The 16,949-nt window shown below is 41.2% G+C and overlaps 1 protein-coding gene across 1 annotated transcript in view; it reads right to left on the bottom strand.

The window, feature by feature from the left end:
- Positions 1 to 1,317: 1,317 nt before the first annotated feature.
- MEI4 (meiotic double-stranded break formation protein 4) overlaps positions 1,318 to 16,949 on the bottom strand; it is a 252,811-nt gene continuing 237,179 nt past the window's right edge. Inside the window, exon 6 of the mRNA XM_055433321.2 lies at positions 1,318 to 1,843. Within this exon, the coding sequence (XP_055289296.2) occupies positions 1,574 to 1,843 (270 nt within the window). The 3' untranslated portion in view covers positions 1,318 to 1,573. The remainder of the gene's footprint in view (positions 1,844 to 16,949) is intronic.

Raw genomic sequence — 16,949 nt, 5'->3', positions numbered from 1 at the left:
TTATACAGATCTTCAGAGTTATTCCCAGGAATTCAATACTAAAATATCCCTCTTATGTTCAGCTAGTATGTGAGGTGGAACAAATTATTTGCCCTAATTCTCCACCTTCTCATGGATCCAGTGCCCACTGCCATGTAACTTTGCAAATTTTCCAACTCAAGGTGGAAGGTACTTGTCTGTCCTTTTCCTTTGGGCTTGACCCTTTGATATACCCGGTCCATACATGTAGGGGGGGGGGGAAGTAACAGTGTGTAGTTTCTCAGCCTAGCCCTTTTCCTCTCGCCCACCTGCCACTGACACAGCAGAAATTCCTGAGCAGTTGCTTCTCTCTCCTTCCACCTGGGACCCAGAATAAGCACATGTGGACGAAAACAAAGCCCTGTATACAATACAGAGCCTAACCCAGTGGGATCTGCTGAAGGCACAGAGTTTTCAGCAGGCGCAGATGAACTGACCCCCACGTGACCCACAGACATCTGAGAAAGCAACATTTATTGCTGTATACCATTGACTTAGTGGTTCTTTGTTATATAACAAGTTGACTGATAAGATTTTGTTTCAGTATTACAAAAAAAAGGTTTTATCTTTTGTAGAAAGATAGAAATAACTCCACAAATATGTGTCAGGTAAAATACCAATGACATTCAGGAAAGGTAATTAACTTATGAAACAATATCACATATAATTAATAAAGCAAATTTATATTTGCTGTATTTGTTAAGCTGCACTACACAAAAGTATATAATGTATGCTAATTAAGTTGGTTATAATTTTAATAAGTGTGTAACTGAGAAATCCAACCAATACTTTAAATAAGTATAAATATACTATTTATTTTAGTAAATATAAAGTATATTTCTAGACTGATGTTGGAATTTGTGAAAATATCCTTAATGACGTAATTATATATAATAACTACATTTTAACAGTAACAGGAATATTTTATATACTCAACAGAATCAAAACAAACATTTGTTGAAAAACAAATGGAACATTTTAAATGATTAGTACTTTCAAAAGGACTTGACAAATATGTTGATTATATGAAATTAAAGGCCATTAACTTTACAAATGCTAACAACTTTTCTGTTTCTACATGAACCCCATCTAAGACAATAGAGAATAAGTGAAACTAAGAAAAAAAGTTGAGAAAAATCTTATTTATAACCACTTATTTTAAATGTTCTGTTGACAAAGTAACAAAACATAAGACATCTTCTGTTACCTTTTTAGCACCTTGTAAATGAAAATCTTTTAAAATGCAATTTTTTAATAAGAAAGACAATTAATGTTCCATTTTAGAGAATAACAGAGCTAGACTGCATTGAGTAACATATTGCAATATACAGTTCCATAGGACTAAGGGAGGGCATTCTCAACTGAAACTGGCTGATTTTAGTACAGAAATATGACTCATAATCTTTATATACACCGTTTAAGATTATTAAATTCAATTAATGATTGTCTTTAGGGATCCATTTAAAATGCTCATTTAAAAATATTCTTGAAAATATTTAAGCACAAGATCTTCATATATTCAACTTTAGTATGTTTCTGATTATTTGGTAAACTGCTAAGGAAGTGAGTTATTTTCAACAGTTCCTATTTCTACTGAGTTCAAGAGAATGCCCAGTCTCCACAAATAAAAAGTAAATAAAGGAAATGTATCAGAGAGTTTGAAAACAGTTTCATCATGCTTCTGAAGAAATTTCTTGATTTCTTGATCCTCATGCCCCATTCTTGAAGTGTTGTCTTCTTTGTTTTCCTTTTGAAGAAGTTGCTCCAGAATCCAGAGCACAGAGAAAATATTTTCATAGCGTGCCACATCATAATTGGCTTGTACCTACAGAAAAACCACAAACTCCTTTTAAAAAATACTGCAGTAGCTTAGCTCAGAAAAAGCCAAATAAAGGGATCAAATTTTTTTTTAAAACAAAAAGTAAAACACTTGACTTAGTTAACACCTTCTGTCTTCCTGTTCCTTTGATTGAGGTTGGGAGAGAATAAAAGAGAAAAAATTTTCCAAAAACTTTGTGATCTTGGTGCATGAGTTTCTTTTCTTACCTTTACAAAGTTCCAGACCTTTCTCTATATTGTTGCTACAATTTGTTACTGAGATGAATTTGAGAACACTTGGCAAAGAGTCTTACACATACCAAGTCTTGTGTGTTGAATTCAACCTCTCCCCAAAGACTTCCAAAGCCTGATACTTCTGTTAATGATAGTATCAGGATCTCTGTTGGCTGGATACTAGGAACATGTTTCAAAATATCAATATAACACAGTTCTAAAGCACTTAGGGTTATGACCTGTAAGCAACCAGATGAATCTCATCCTGAGGCTAAACAAGCCAGAAGGAGTATGATTAAATTTGAATCAGATACATGGTCGTGAGAAAAAATGTATATGTTTCTTGTAAAAATTATTATTTGGCTTAGATGGCTGAAAGTGAGATAAATCAAAGGAAGCCCTAAAAAGTGCTAAAAGGAAAATGGAACATAAGGGAATACAAGAAGCATGTAAAGATATAAACTGGCTTTCTCATTTGCTTATTAAGAAATATGCTGGAAACATTCAGCAAATTCATCCACTGTAGTAATATATAAATGAATAAACATTCTTTTAGAGCCCAGAGGAATGTATCTTCAACAAGGCTGTCTGATAAAGAAACAAGTATATACAGATAACTGCTACTTTCTATTCTGAATTGAAGTATAATTACATAACATCATATTAGTTTCATGTATACAACGTACTGATTCAATATTTGTATATACTGAAAAATGATTTCCACAGAAGTCCAGTTAACACCAGCACACAGTCACAGAAGTGTCCTGTCCTAGTAAATTTCAAGATTGATTTTCCTCAGTTCAGTTCAGTTCAGTCGCTCAGTCGTGTCCGACTCTCCGCGACCCCATGAATCACAGCACGCCAGGCCTCCCTGTCCATCACCAACTCCCGGAGTACACTCAAACTCATGTCCACAGAGTCGGTGATGCCATCCAGCCATCTCATTCTCCGTCGTCCCCTTCTCCTCCCGCCCCCAACCTTTCCCAGCATCAGAGACTTTTCCAGTGAGTCAACTCGTCGCATGAGGTGGCCAAAGTATTGCAGTTTCAGCTTTAGATTTTCCTAGCCACTGTGAAATAAGGATTACAGGGTTATTAACTATACTCACCATGCTGTACATCGCATTCAACCCTTTTTCATTGTACAACTGGAAATCTGCACCTTTAACTCTCTTGACCCATTCTGCACTGGAATCTCACCTCAGTTCAGTTCAGTCGCTCAGTTGTGTCTGACTTTTTGCGACCCCATGGACTGAAGCACGCCAGGCCTCCCTGTCCATCACCAACTCCTGGAGCCTCCCCAAACTGATGTCCATCGAGTTGGTGATGCCATCCAACCATCTCATCCTGTTATCCCCTTCTGCTCCCGCCTTCAATCTTTCATGCATCAGGGTCTTTTCCAATGAGTCAGCTCTTTGCATCAGGTGGCCAAAGTATTGGAGATTCAGCTTCAACATCAGTCCTTTGAATGAACATCCAGGACTGATCTCCTGCAGGATGGACTGGTTGGATCTCCTTGCAGTCCAAGGGACTCTCAAGAGTCTTATCCAACACCACAGTTCAAAAGCATCACTTATTCAGAGCTCAGCTTTCTTTATAGTCCAACTATCACATCCACACATGTCTACAGGAAAAACCATAGCCTTGACTAGATGGATGATTGTCAGCAAAGTAATGTCTCTGCTTTTTAATATGCTGTCTAGGTTGGTCATAACTTTCCTTCCAAGGTGTAAGCGTCTTTTAATTTCATGGCTGCAGTCACCATATGCAGTGATTTTGGAGCCCAGAAAAATAAAGTCTGACACTGTTTCCACTGTTTCCGCATCTATTTGCTATGAAGTGATGGGACCGGATGCCATGATCTTAGTTTTCTGAATGTTGCACTGTAAGCCAACTTTTTCACTCTCCTCTTTCACTTTCATCAAGAGGCTCTTTAGTTCTTCTTCACTTTCTGCCATAAGGGTGGTGTCATCTGCATATCTGAGGTTACTGATATTTCTCCCGGCAATTTTGATTCCAGCTTGTGCTTCTTCCAGCCAAGGGTTCCTCATGATGTACCCTGCATATAAGTTAAATAAGCAGGGTGACAATATACAGCCTTGACGTACTCCTTTTCCTATCTGGAACCAGTCTTTCCATGTCCAGATCTAACTGTTGCCTTCTGACCTGCATACAGATTTCTCAAGAGGCAGGTCAGGTGGTCTGGTATTCCCATCTCTTGAAGAATTTTCCACAGTTTATTGTGATCCACACAGTCAAAGGCTTTGGTTTAGTCAATGAAGCAGAAATAGATGTTTTTCTTGAACTCTCTTGCTTTCCTGATGATCCAATGGATGTTGAAAATTTGATCTCTTGTTCCTCTGCCTTTTCTAAAACCAGCTTGAACACCTGGAAGTTCATGCTTCATGTATTGCTGAATCCTGGCTTGAAGAATTTTGAGCATTACTTTACTAGCATGTGAGATGAGTTCAACTGAGCAATAGTTTGATCATTCTTTGGCATTTCCTTTCTTTAGGATTGGAATGAAAACTGACCGTTTCCAGTCCTGTGGCCACTGCTGAGTTTTCCAAAATTGCTGACATACGGAGTGCAGCACATTTACACAATCTTTTAAGATTTGAAATAGCTCAGCTGGGATTCCATAACCTCCCCTAGCTTTGTTGGTAGTGATGCTTTCTAAGGCCCATTTGACTTCACGTTCCAGGATGTCTGGCTCTAAGTGAGTGATCACTCCATCATGATTATCTGGGTCGTGAAGATCTTTTCTGTACAGTTCTTCTGTGTATTCTCAACACCTCTTCTTAATATGTTCTGCTTCTGTTCAGTTCAGTTCAGTTGAGTCACTCAGTCGTGTCCGACTCTTTGCGACCCCATGAATCACAGCACGCCAGGCCTCCCAGTCCATCACCAACTCCCGGAGTTCACTCAAACTCATGTCCATCGAGTCGGTGATGCCATCCAGCCATCTCATTCTCTGTCGTCCCCGTCTCCACCCACCCCCAATTCTTCCTAGCATCAGACTCTTTTTCAGTGAGTCAACTTGAAGCATGAGGTGGCCAAAGTATTGGAGTTTCAGCTTTAGCATCAGTCCTTCCAATGAACACCCAGGATTGATCTCCTTTAGAATGGACCGGTTGGATTTCCTTGCAGTCCAAGGGACTCTCAAGAGTCTTCTCCAGCACCACAGATCTAAAGCATCAATTCTTCGGTGATCAGCTTTCTTCACAGTCCAACTCTCACATCCATACATGACCATGTGAAAAACCATAGCCTTGACTAGACGGACCTTTGTTGGCAAAGGAATGTCTCTGCTTTTTAATATGCTATCTAGGTTGGTCAATTCTGTCCTTTATCGAGTCCATCTTTACATGAAATGTTCCCTTGGTATCTCTAATATTCTTGAAGAGATCTCTAGTCTTTTCCATTCTATTGTTTTCCTCTATTTCTTTGCATTGATTGCTGAGAAAGGCTTTCTTATCTCTCCTTGCTATTCTTTGGAACTCTGCATTCAAATGGGAATATCTTTCTTTTTCTCCTTTGCTTTTTGTTTCTCTTCATTTCACTGCTATTCATAAGGCTTCCTCAGACAGCGGTTTTCCTTTTTTCCATTTCTTTTTCTTGAGGATGGTCTTGATCCCTGACTCCTGTACAATGTCACGAACCTCTGTCCATAGTTCATCAGGCACTCTATCAGATCTAGTCCCTTAAATCTAGTTCTCACTTCTATTGTATAATTATGCTGCTGCTGCTAAGTCACTTCAGTCATGTCCGACTCTGTGCGACCCCATAGACAGCAGCCCACCAGGCTCTCAAGTCCCTGGGATTCTCCAGGCAAGAACACTGGAGTGGGTTGCCATTTCCTTCTCCAATGCATGAAAGTGAAAAGTGAAAGTGAAGTCGCTCAGTAGTGTCAGACTCTTAGCGACCACATGGACTGCAGCCTACCAGGCCCTTTCGCCCATGGGATTTTCCAGGCAAGAGTACTGGAGTGGGGTGCCATTGCCTTCTCTGACTGTATAATCATAAGGGATTTGATTTAGGTCATACATGAATGGTCTAGTGGCGTTTCCTACTTTCTTTGAATCTGGAAATAAGGAATTCATGATCTGAGCCACAGTCCGCTCTTGGTCTTATTTTTGCTGACTGTATAGAGCTTCTCCATCTTTGGCTGCAAAGAATATAATCAATCTGATTTTGGTGTTGGCCATCTGGTGATGTCCATGTGTAGAGTCTTGTGTTGTTGAAAGAGGGTGTTTGCTATGACCAGTGCGTTCTCTTGGCAAAACTCTATTAGCCTTTGCCCTGCTTCATTTTGTACTCCAAAGGCCAAATTTGCCTGTTACTCCAGGTGTTTCTTGACTTCCTACTTTTGCATTCCAGTCCCCTATAATGAAAAGGACATCTTTTTTGGGTGTTAGTTCTAAAAGGTCTTGTAAGTCTTCATAAAACCGTTCAACATCAGCTTCTTCAGCGTTACTGTTCGGGGCATAGACTTGGATTACTGTAATACTGAATGGTTTGCCTTGGAAACGGACTGAGATCATTTCGTCATTTTTGAGATTGCATCCAAGTACTGCATTTTGGACTCTTTTGTTGACCATGATGGCTACTCCATTTCTTCTAAGGGATTCCTGCCCAAAGTAGTAGATACAATGGTCATCTGAGTTAAATTCACCCATTCTAGTCCGTTTTAGTTCGCTGATTCCGAGAATGTTGATGTTCACTCTTGCTATCTTCTGTTTGACCACTTCCAGTTTGCCTTGATTCATGGACCTAACATTCCAGGTTCCTATGCAATATTGCTCTTGACAGCATCAGACCTTGCTTCTATCACCAGTCCCATCCATAACTGGGTATTGTTTTTGCTTTGGCTCCATCCCTTCATTCTTTCTGAATTTATTTCTCCACTGATCTCCAGTAGCATATTGGGCACCTACTGACCTGCAGAGTTCATATTTCAGTATCCTATCTTTTTGCCTTTTCATACTTTCATGGGGTCCTCAAGGCAAGAATACCAAAATGGTTTGCCATTCCCTTCTCCAGTGGACCACATTCTGTCAGACCTTTCCACCATGACCTGTCCATCTTGGGTGGCCCCACAAAGCATGGCCTAGTTTCACTGAGGCTGTGGTCCATGTGATCAGATTGGCTAGCAGTCTGTATTGTGGTTTCAGTCTGTCTGCCCTCTGATGATCTCTCTCAGTGCCTACCGTCTTACTTGGGTTTCTCTTACCTTGGACGTGGGATATCTCTTCACCTCAGGAAACTACAAATCTGTTCTGTATTCGGAGCTCAGTTGTTTGTCTGTTTTTTGGTTCTACATATAACAGGGACGATACAGTGTTTATCTTTTACTATTTGACTTATTTCACTTAGCATAATGCCTAAGGTCCATCTATGTTGTTGCGAACGGAAAAATTCCATTCTTCTTTATGCCTGAATCACTGCGGATGATGATTGCAGCCATGAAATTAAAAGACACTTACTCCTTGGAAGGAAAGTTATGACCAACGTAGATAGCATATTAAAAAGCAGAGACATTACTTTGCCAACCAAGATCCGTCTAGTCAGGGCTATGGTTTTTCCTATCATGTTTGGATGTGAGAGTTGGACTGGGAAGACAGCTGATCGCCAAAGAATTGATGCTTTTGAACTGTGGTGCTGGAGAAGATTCTTGAGAGTCCCTTGGACTGCAAGGAGATCCAACCAGTCCATCCTAAAGGAGATCAATCCTGGGTATTCATTGGAAGGACTGATGCTAAAGCTGAAACTCCAATACTTTGGCCACCTCATGTGAAGAGTTGACTCACTGGAAAAGACTCAGATGCTGGGAGGGATTGGGAGAGGGAGGAGATGGGGACGACAGAGAATGAGATGGCTGGATGGCATCATCAACTCGATGGACGTAAGTTTGAGTGAACTCCCTGAGTTGGTGATGGACAGGGAAGCCTGGCATGCTGTGATTCATGGGGTTGCAAAGAGTCGGACACGACTGAGCGACTGAACTGAATTGAACAGTCAATTTCATACAAGTATATGTACCCAATCTTTTTTTATTTATTCATCCATGGATGGCATTTAGGTTGTTTCCATGTTTTGGTTATTTGGCTATTGTAAATAATGCTGCAATGCACATAGGGGTGCACATAACTTTTAAAATTAGTGTTTCAAGTTAGTTAACACTAATACTCAGGAGTGGGAACTGTTGGATCATATAGTAGTTCTATTTTTAAGTTTTTGAGGAAACTCCACATTGTTTTCCATAGTGGCTATACCAGTTTAGATTCACACCAGCTGTGCACAAGGGTTCCCTTTTTCTCCACATCCTCACCATCATTTGTCTTTTTATACTCCGGGAGTTGGTGATGGACAGGGAGGCCTGGGCATGCTGTGGTTCATGGGGTTGTAAAGAGTCGGACATGACTGAGCAACTGAACTCAACTGAACTGAATAACCATTCAAACAAGTGTAAGGTGATATCTCACTATGGTTTTAAGTTTCATTTTTCTGATGATTAGAGATGTTGAGTATCTTCTCATGTACCTGTTGGCCATGTTTATGTCTTTGGAAAAATGTCTATTCAGCTCTTCTCCTAATTTTTAGTTGAACTGCTTTTTGCTACTGAGATATATAAACTCTTTATATATTTTGGATATTAGCCTCTTAACAGGTATATTCATTGGAAGCCGCCAGTTTCCCTGGTGCCTCAGACGGTAAAGCGTCTGCCTACAATGCGGGAGACCTGGGTTTAATTCCTGGGTCGAGAAGATCTCCTGGAGAAGGAAATAGCAACCCACTCCAGTATTCTTTCCTGGAAAATCCCATGGATGGAGGATCCTGGTCAGCTACAGTCCATGGGGTTGCTAAGAGTTGGACACGACTGAGCAAGACTTCACTTCGCTCCACTGGAAGGACTGATGTTGAAGCTCCAATACTTTGGCCAGCTCATGTGAAGAGTCGACTCACTGGAAAGGACCCTGATGCTGGGAAAGACTGGGGGCGGGAAGAGAAGGGGGTGACAGAGGATGAGACGGCTGAATGGCATCACTGACTCAATGGACATGAGCTTGAGCAAACTCTGGGAAACAGTGAAAGGCAGAGAAGCCTGGCGTGCTACAGTTCACAAGGAGTCAGAAACTACCTAATGACTGAACAACAACAATATGATTTGCAAACATTTCCTCTTTGTTGATTTTCTTTGCTGTGCTGAAGCTTGCCCCATGATGATTTCTGATTCTGGTACGAACCTCAGAAAATAACTGCCAAGACTAATGTCAGGGAGCTCACTTCCTAGGTTTCTTCCAGGAGTTTTAAGGGTGTAAAGCAGGCAGAGTGTGTCTTGGTTCCTTTCTACTTGCTCTGAGACTCTCTCTTTGGGCACAGTTAGCTCTGCTTCAAGGTGGGCTGGGGTCCCCTGAAGTGTCCCACTTTTCTATGATGTTGTAGACTTTTACCAGAATTTGTCTGCTTTGGGTTCCACTTTTACCCTAAATGCTCATTCTTGTAATAATTAAGAGGATGAACTCTTTTGCTCCAAGATATTTACGTCTCAGAAAACACTAACTTGAAATTAACTCCTCTCCTTGGAGACAGTATACATTTAACTTGTAAGCCACAGTATCTCTCCAGATCAACATGACTAAGGTGGCATGTCTGTGAGGGGAGGTCTTTCCTATAGTTCCCAAATTTTATCACACTGGCCGCTGCTCACTCTGCCTAATCATATGTTCAGAAGCTTTCTGAATTAGTGCATAAGTTGAATAAAAAGTAAAATTAATGGTATTAACATGACAGTTGATATCCTTCTACTGTATTTTGGGGTAATTTTTACATTCTTGGTGTCAAATTAGACTGAACCACACTAGTGCAGGAAAATCGCCAACAGAGGTAAAATATAGTCACCTGGAAAATGCTGAAGTGCTTTGCCTGAACACATACCACGAAGGCAGAATGAAATCCAGAACACAAGCACACTGGCTCCGTACATTCAACAGAAGGTGATCAGCTTATCTGTCTATCTCGGTCTTTTAGAACTGAAGGAAAATGAAGAGGCAGCTTCTATAGTCCCATGACTACTTATTACTCTCCTATTTTATAAACTAGGGGGCCTTCAGAAGAGGAAATACTTCTCTGGTAGGAAAATCATCATATATTTTTGTAGGTTACTTTCAGAATTAAACATGTCTTACATCTATTTTTCTATTTCTGAGTTGGGCCTGTGAAAGTCAAAGTATACTAACATTTATTTGGGTAGTAAAGAAATGTTAACATTTCTTTACATGCTGCAAAATTTCACCTCAACACTTACATTATGAAATTCATGCTACAGACAAATGGTGCCTGTTTCCTAACTGTTGTTTCAGTTGAAATTCAGCCTAGGTTAACTTGACATTTTTGTAAACACTTATTATCTTTTAAGTAGACATATCTACATGTTTACCCTCTTTCCATTTCTCCCTCCTTTTTCATCAACAGAACCTCAGTTTTGTTCAGAATGGCAATGGATCAACTAAAAATGTCTATTTTCCAGTCTCTCTTAAGGCTAATTCTGGTCAAACAGATGTAAATATAAGTGATTGGGTAGGGCTTCTGGTAAAGCTCTTTAATAGCAAGAAAACCCAGTGGAATGCCCTTTTGCCTTCTCTCTTCACCACTGTTCCTGCTTAGAAGAAAAGGTGCAATACTTGGAGGTTCAGCAGCCTTCTTGTGAACATGAGGATGAAGGCTGCCCATGGATCAGTAGAAAAGGCCAGATTCTAGAAGGCACTGTGCAGCTCAATTTACCCATGAGGGATGACTGTATCTTGCTGCACTGTGCTGGGGTTTCCTTCTTCTGTTTTGGTCTTTTAAAATCATAACCTTGAGACCTCATCTAGGCAGGAAGGAAATTAAATTTCCTTTGTCTTAGAAAGGTGCTGCCTGCTGTCTCTGACACAGAAGGACAGAGATGCCTAAAGGGACAAAGCTTGGCACTCCTTGGCAGCCGATCACATAACAAAAGTTACTGTACATTGAGGTGTGGCTCACAGTTTACTGCTGAAAACTGAGAATGTAACAGTTCATTACATTCAACAGTTTGATAATTTATGTGGGCCAGCCAAGAGCACGCAGAAGTACAGCCTGACACTTTCAGAAATAAGCATGCAGCTATTGAAAGGATGAAAACACAACATGATATTATTCTAATTGCTACAAATGCAAGAGATGAAGGAGAAAACTGGATCATTACAGGGCAGGAACCAAATCAAAGAGTCTAGGTGCCTAATCTAAATGTTACATTAAATGTTCACGGAATATAATATGCCATTGGCTCCGCATCCCACATTCCAGATTTTATTAGACAGAGGCAATAAGTAAGATAACAATTATAATAAGTAGTCTCTAAGAGAATGAATTCAACACAATACTATAAAGGAAAAGGTCAGTTGTCACCATGATGATTAAGTGAAAAACATACCCCTAAGTTTTAAAAGCTCAGCCTTTTTTAACTATGAGAAGGCAGTAGATTTCAGTCACGGAGCTAAGGAAGATGCAGTTAACTCTCTGTCAGCTATTTACTATGCAGCTTTAGCTTCTGAAGCACAGGAAAAGGCAGTGAGAGAGCCCAGCACAATACTGCACATGGCCCAGCTACCAAGAGTGCCTGAGAACACAGAAGAACTACGTGCAGAATACACATACACATATGACACACACACACTCAATGAACTTCTGTCTGCAACAGAATCCTACAACCTTGGTGCCAGATCCATACTGAGGGAACAGAAGGCAAAGGCTGATCAGAGCTGAGTAGTTAATTAGGGAAGATTTCTTAGAGATGAACTGTGAGCCAAGGCTCAAAGGGAGTGAAGGGTATAGACTGGTAAATGACCTTTTGATCAAAGTGCCAAGTCAGAAAGAATAAAAAGGATTCAATGGGCATTAATCCATCTTGCTTTATCCAGATAATGGCATAGCTAATCTGCCTAAAACGCTGCATTCCAGAGATTGGTTCCAAGGGGCTTAGGTCTAATTTGTGGGTAACTTAGACTAAAAGTTCTAAACTATTAAAAGGGCTAGCACTTGGGATCTTGACATTTTGCCATGTTTCCAATAGGAAGTAGTTTAATAGTGTGAAACATGTATACATAAAGATACCAATTAAAGGGATACATATGACAGAATTAAAAATCTGTCTTAATTAGCCTTGTTTAAAAAATGATGGTTTTTTCATTAACCAGCTTTACCTACTTCTCTGAAATCTGTTTCTTGAGGCTCAATATTAAAGACACAGCACAGGAACACAAACTTTCAAATAAGTATTACCTATTATCATCATTACCATTATGTTTTTATGCAAAGTGAAAAAGATATCACCTTATCCATAAGGTTCTCTAAACCTAGAGGAAAGCTACTGGTATGACTCAAGTACTGTACCATGGTCAACTGTTGGGAGCATTTCGAACTCACTGTGGACTATTCCTGTAGAGGTGTGTAAGAACCTGACGATGCACATTTATCTTCTTTCCTCTACCAAGAAAACCCTTCATAGACAGCAGTCAGCCAGCAGACAATTCCTTTTAGCACAGAAGCATCATAAGTGTTAGTCACTTAGTCATGTCCATAACGAGATCCCTAAATGTAGGACAATTATTTTAACATCTTTCTGATATTAGAAGGACTGGGGAAGAGGAGTATGTTTGGGTTAAGCATGGCATTTTAAAGGAAATATAAAAAAGGTCCAGTTATTTGACTTGTGTGAGATGGATCAGACTGTCCAAGTTTTGTTGTTGTTCAGTCACTAAGAGGAGTCTGACTCTTGTGACCTCGTCAGCACGCCAGGCTTCACTGTCCTTTACTACCTCTAGGAGTGTGCTTAAACTTATGTCTATTGTGTCCATGATGCCATCCAACCATCTTATCCTCTGTTGTTCCCTTTTTCTCCTGCCCTCAATCTTTCCAACATCAGGGTCTTTTCCGATGAGTCCACTCTTCCCATCAGGAGACCAAAGGATTGGAGTTTCAGCTTCAGCATCAGTCCTTTCAATGAATTTTCAGGGTTGATTTCCTTTCAGATTGACTCCTTGATCTCCTTGCAGTCCAAGGGACTCTCAAGAGTCTTTCCAGCACCACAGTTCAAAAGCATAAATTCTTTGTGCTTAATCTTGGTTACAGTCCAACCCTCACATCCATACATGACTACTGGAAAAATCACAGCTGATAAGGGTGAAAGAAGAGAGTGAAAAAGCTGGCTTAAAACTCAACATTCAAAAAACTAAGATCCTGGCATCCAGTCTCATCACTTCATGGCAACAGATGGGGAGAAAGTGGAAGCAGTGACAGATTTTATTTTCCTGGGCTCTCAAGTCACCAGAGACAGTGACTGCAGCCATGAAATTAAAACAGGTTTGCTCCTTAGAAAGAAAGCTATGACAGACCTAGGAAGTGTGTTAAAAAGCAGAGACATCACTTTGTCACAAAGGTCCATACAGTCAAAGGTATAAGTTTTTGCAGTAGTCATGAATGGATGTGAGAGTCAGACCACAAAGCAAGCTGAGAGCCAAAAAAATTCATGCTTTCAAATTGTGGTGTTGGAGAAGACTCTTGAGAGTCCCCTGGACATCAGGGAGATCAAACCAGTCAATCCTAGAGGAAATCAGTCCTAAATATTCATTAGAAGGACTGATGGCTGAAGCTTCAGTTCAGTTCAGTCGCTCAGTCGTGTCCAACTCTTTGCAATCCCATGAATCACAGCTCGCCAGGCCTCCCTGTTCATCATCAACTCCCGGAGTTCACTCAAACTCATGTACATCGAGTTGGTGATGCCATCCAGCCATCTCATCTTCTATCGTCCCCTTCTCCTCCCACCCCCAATCCCTCCCAGCATCTGAGTCTTTTCCAGTGAGTCAACTCTTCGCAAGAGGTGGCCAAAGTATTGGAGTTTCAGCTTTAGCATCAATCCTTCCAATGAATACCCACGACTGATCTCCTTTAGGATGGACTGGTGGGACATCCTTGCAGTCCAACAGACTCTCAAGAGTCTTCTCCAACACCACAGTTCAACAGCATCAATTCTTCAATGATCAACTTTCTTCACAGTCCAACTCTCACATCCATACATGACCACGGGAAAAACCTTGGCCTTGACTAGGTGGACCTTTGTTGGCAAAGTAATGTCTCTGCTTTTCAATATGCTATCTAGGTTGGTCATAACTTTCCTTTCAAGGAGTAAACGTCTTTTAATTTTATGGCTGCAGTCACCATCTGCAGTGATTTTGGAGCCCAAAAAAATAAAGTCTGACCCTGTCTCCACTGTTTCCCCATCTATTTCCCATGAAGTGATGGGACCAGATGCCATGATCTTCGTTTTCTGAATGTTGAGCTTCAAGCCAACCTTTTCACTCTCCTCTTTCACTTTCATCAAGAGGCTTTTGAGTTCCTCTTCACTTTCTGCCATAAGGGTGGTGTCATCTGCATATCTGAGGTTATTGATATTTCTCCCAGAAGTCTTGAATCCAGCTTGTGCTTCTTCCAGCCCAGCGTTCCTCATGATGTACTCTGCATATAAGTTAAACAAGCAGGGTGACAATATACAACCGTGAGGTACTCCTTTTCCTATTTGGAACCAGTCTGTCGTTCCATGTCCAGTTCAAACTGTTGCTTCCTGACCTGCATTTAGGTTTCTCAAGAGGCAGGTCAGGTGTTCTAGTAGTCCCATCTCTTTCAGAATTTTCCACAGTTTGTTGTGATCCACACAGTCAAAGGCTTTGGCATAGTCAATAAAGCAGAAATAGATGTTTTTCTGGAACTCTCTTGCTTTTTCCATGATCCAGCAGATGTTGGCAATTTGATCTCTGGTTCCTCTGCCTTTTCTAAAACCAGCTTGAACATGTGGAAGTTCACGGTTCACATATTGCTGAAGCCTGGCTTAGAGAATTTTGAGCATGACTTTACTAGCGTGTGAGATGAGTGTAATTGTGTGGTAGTCTGAGCATTCTTTGGCATTGTCTTTCTTTGGGATTGGAATGAAAACTGACCTTTTCCAATCCTGTGGCCACTGCTGAGCTTTCCAAATTTGCTCAGCAGTGGCTGAAGCTTAAGCTCCATTATTGTTATGAAGAGCTGACTCATTTGAAAAGACCCTGAGGCTGGGAAAGATTGAAGGCAACAGGAGAAAGGGGCGGCAGAGGATGAGATGGTTAGATAAGATCACTGACTCAATGTATAGGAATCTGAGTAAACTCTGGGAGATGGTGAAGGACAGAGGTACCTGTTGTGCTAGAATCCATGGAGTCGCAAAGAGTCAGTCGTAAAGGACTGAGAGACTGAACAATGAACAACCATTCCACTCAGAGAAACTTTTTCACTATTTTATACCACAATGTTTAACTTAGTCTCAGCTGGAAATGCCTTCCAAGCATTTTGAGAATCAAATAGATAATTTATTTGTCTGGACTTTCATCACAGTAGTTATTGACGAAGTAGTGTAAGTCAGATGACTTTGTTATTACCACAAGAATGTGTTAAGTGAGAGAATAGGGCTCACAGACAGGAATGAAAGCAGGCTTGGCATTTTGCAACATTATGTTTCTGTCTGCCTCACACTCCACTTCTCGCCTTCAATTCTACTGCAGACACGGACTGGGTACCTTCATGTGCCAGATCCCACTAAGTATGGGAATTCAAAGAATAGGACTGGATCCCCATCTATACCAGGAGAACTCTTTGTATGCATCTAGGGAGACAAAGACACGACTGAGTGACTCACACACACACACACACACACACACACACGGAGACAAAGAAGTAGAAAATAATGGCAATGCAGAGTATGTGCCTGCTCTAAGGGCTATCAGTTCAGTTCAGTTCAGTCGCTCAGTCGTGTCCGACTCTTTGCCACCCCACGGACGGCAGCACTCCAGACCTCTCTGCCCATCACCAACTCTTGGAGCTAGCTCAAACTCATGTCCATTGAATCGGTGATGCCATCCAACCATCTCATCCTCTGTCGTCCCCTTCTCCTCCCACCTTCAATCTTTCCCAGCATCAGGGTCTTTTCAAATGAGTCAGTTCTTCCCATCAGGTGGCCAAAGTATTGGGAGTTTCAGTTTCAGCATCAGTCCTTCCAGTGAATATTCAGGACTGGTTTCCTTTAGGATGGACTGGCTGGATCTCCGTGCAGTCCAAGGGACTCTCAAGAGTCTTTTCCAGCACCACAGTTCAAAAGCATCGATTCTTTGGCGATCAGTGCTAAGGGCTATGGGGGCTCTGAAGAGAGCTGAGTCTTGCGGTGGAGAAGATACAGAAGGGCAGGAAGTGAGCCAGTCGTGGATGATGACCCTGCGGGCTCACTGCCTCCTCGGTTCTTTTGAAGAGATGACCTGAACGTTATTGTCACCACAGGGCAAACACCTGGTGGGCTACGGCCACAGGGCCCTCAGTGTCCAGTGGATAGGCATGCACTGAGGCACAGGGAGAGGCAGAGAGCTTAAAGGAGGGATGGGGGTGATGCTGGCAATCTCTGAAACAACTTACTCGGCAGAGGGCCCACCCCTCAGACTGCTTTAAGGCCATGCAACCAGACTCATCTGACTGGCACATGCAGTCAAAGGCCAAATCAGGTCTATATTTAAACAGTGTTCATTGCAGCACTGTTTATAATAGCCAGGACATGGAAGCAACCTAGATGTCCATCTGCAGATGAATGGATAAGAAAGCTTTGGTACATATACACAATGGAGTATTTCTCAGCCATCAAAAAGAATGCATTTGAATCAGTTTTAATGAGGTGGATGAAATTGGAGCCAATTATACAGAGTGAAGTAAGCCAGAAAGAAGAACATCAATACCGTATATTAACGCATATATATGGAATTTAGAAAAATGGTAACCTGAACCCTG

The sequence above is a fragment of the Moschus berezovskii genome, chromosome 10 (genome assembly GCF_049115385.1).
Source record: "Moschus berezovskii isolate FMDL1 chromosome 10, NW_MosBer_1.0, whole genome shotgun sequence".
Classification (NCBI taxonomy): Eukaryota; Metazoa; Chordata; class Mammalia; order Artiodactyla; family Moschidae; genus Moschus; species Moschus berezovskii.
Note: the sequence above shows the minus strand (reverse complement) of the source record. Positions and strands in the feature narration are given on the sequence as shown.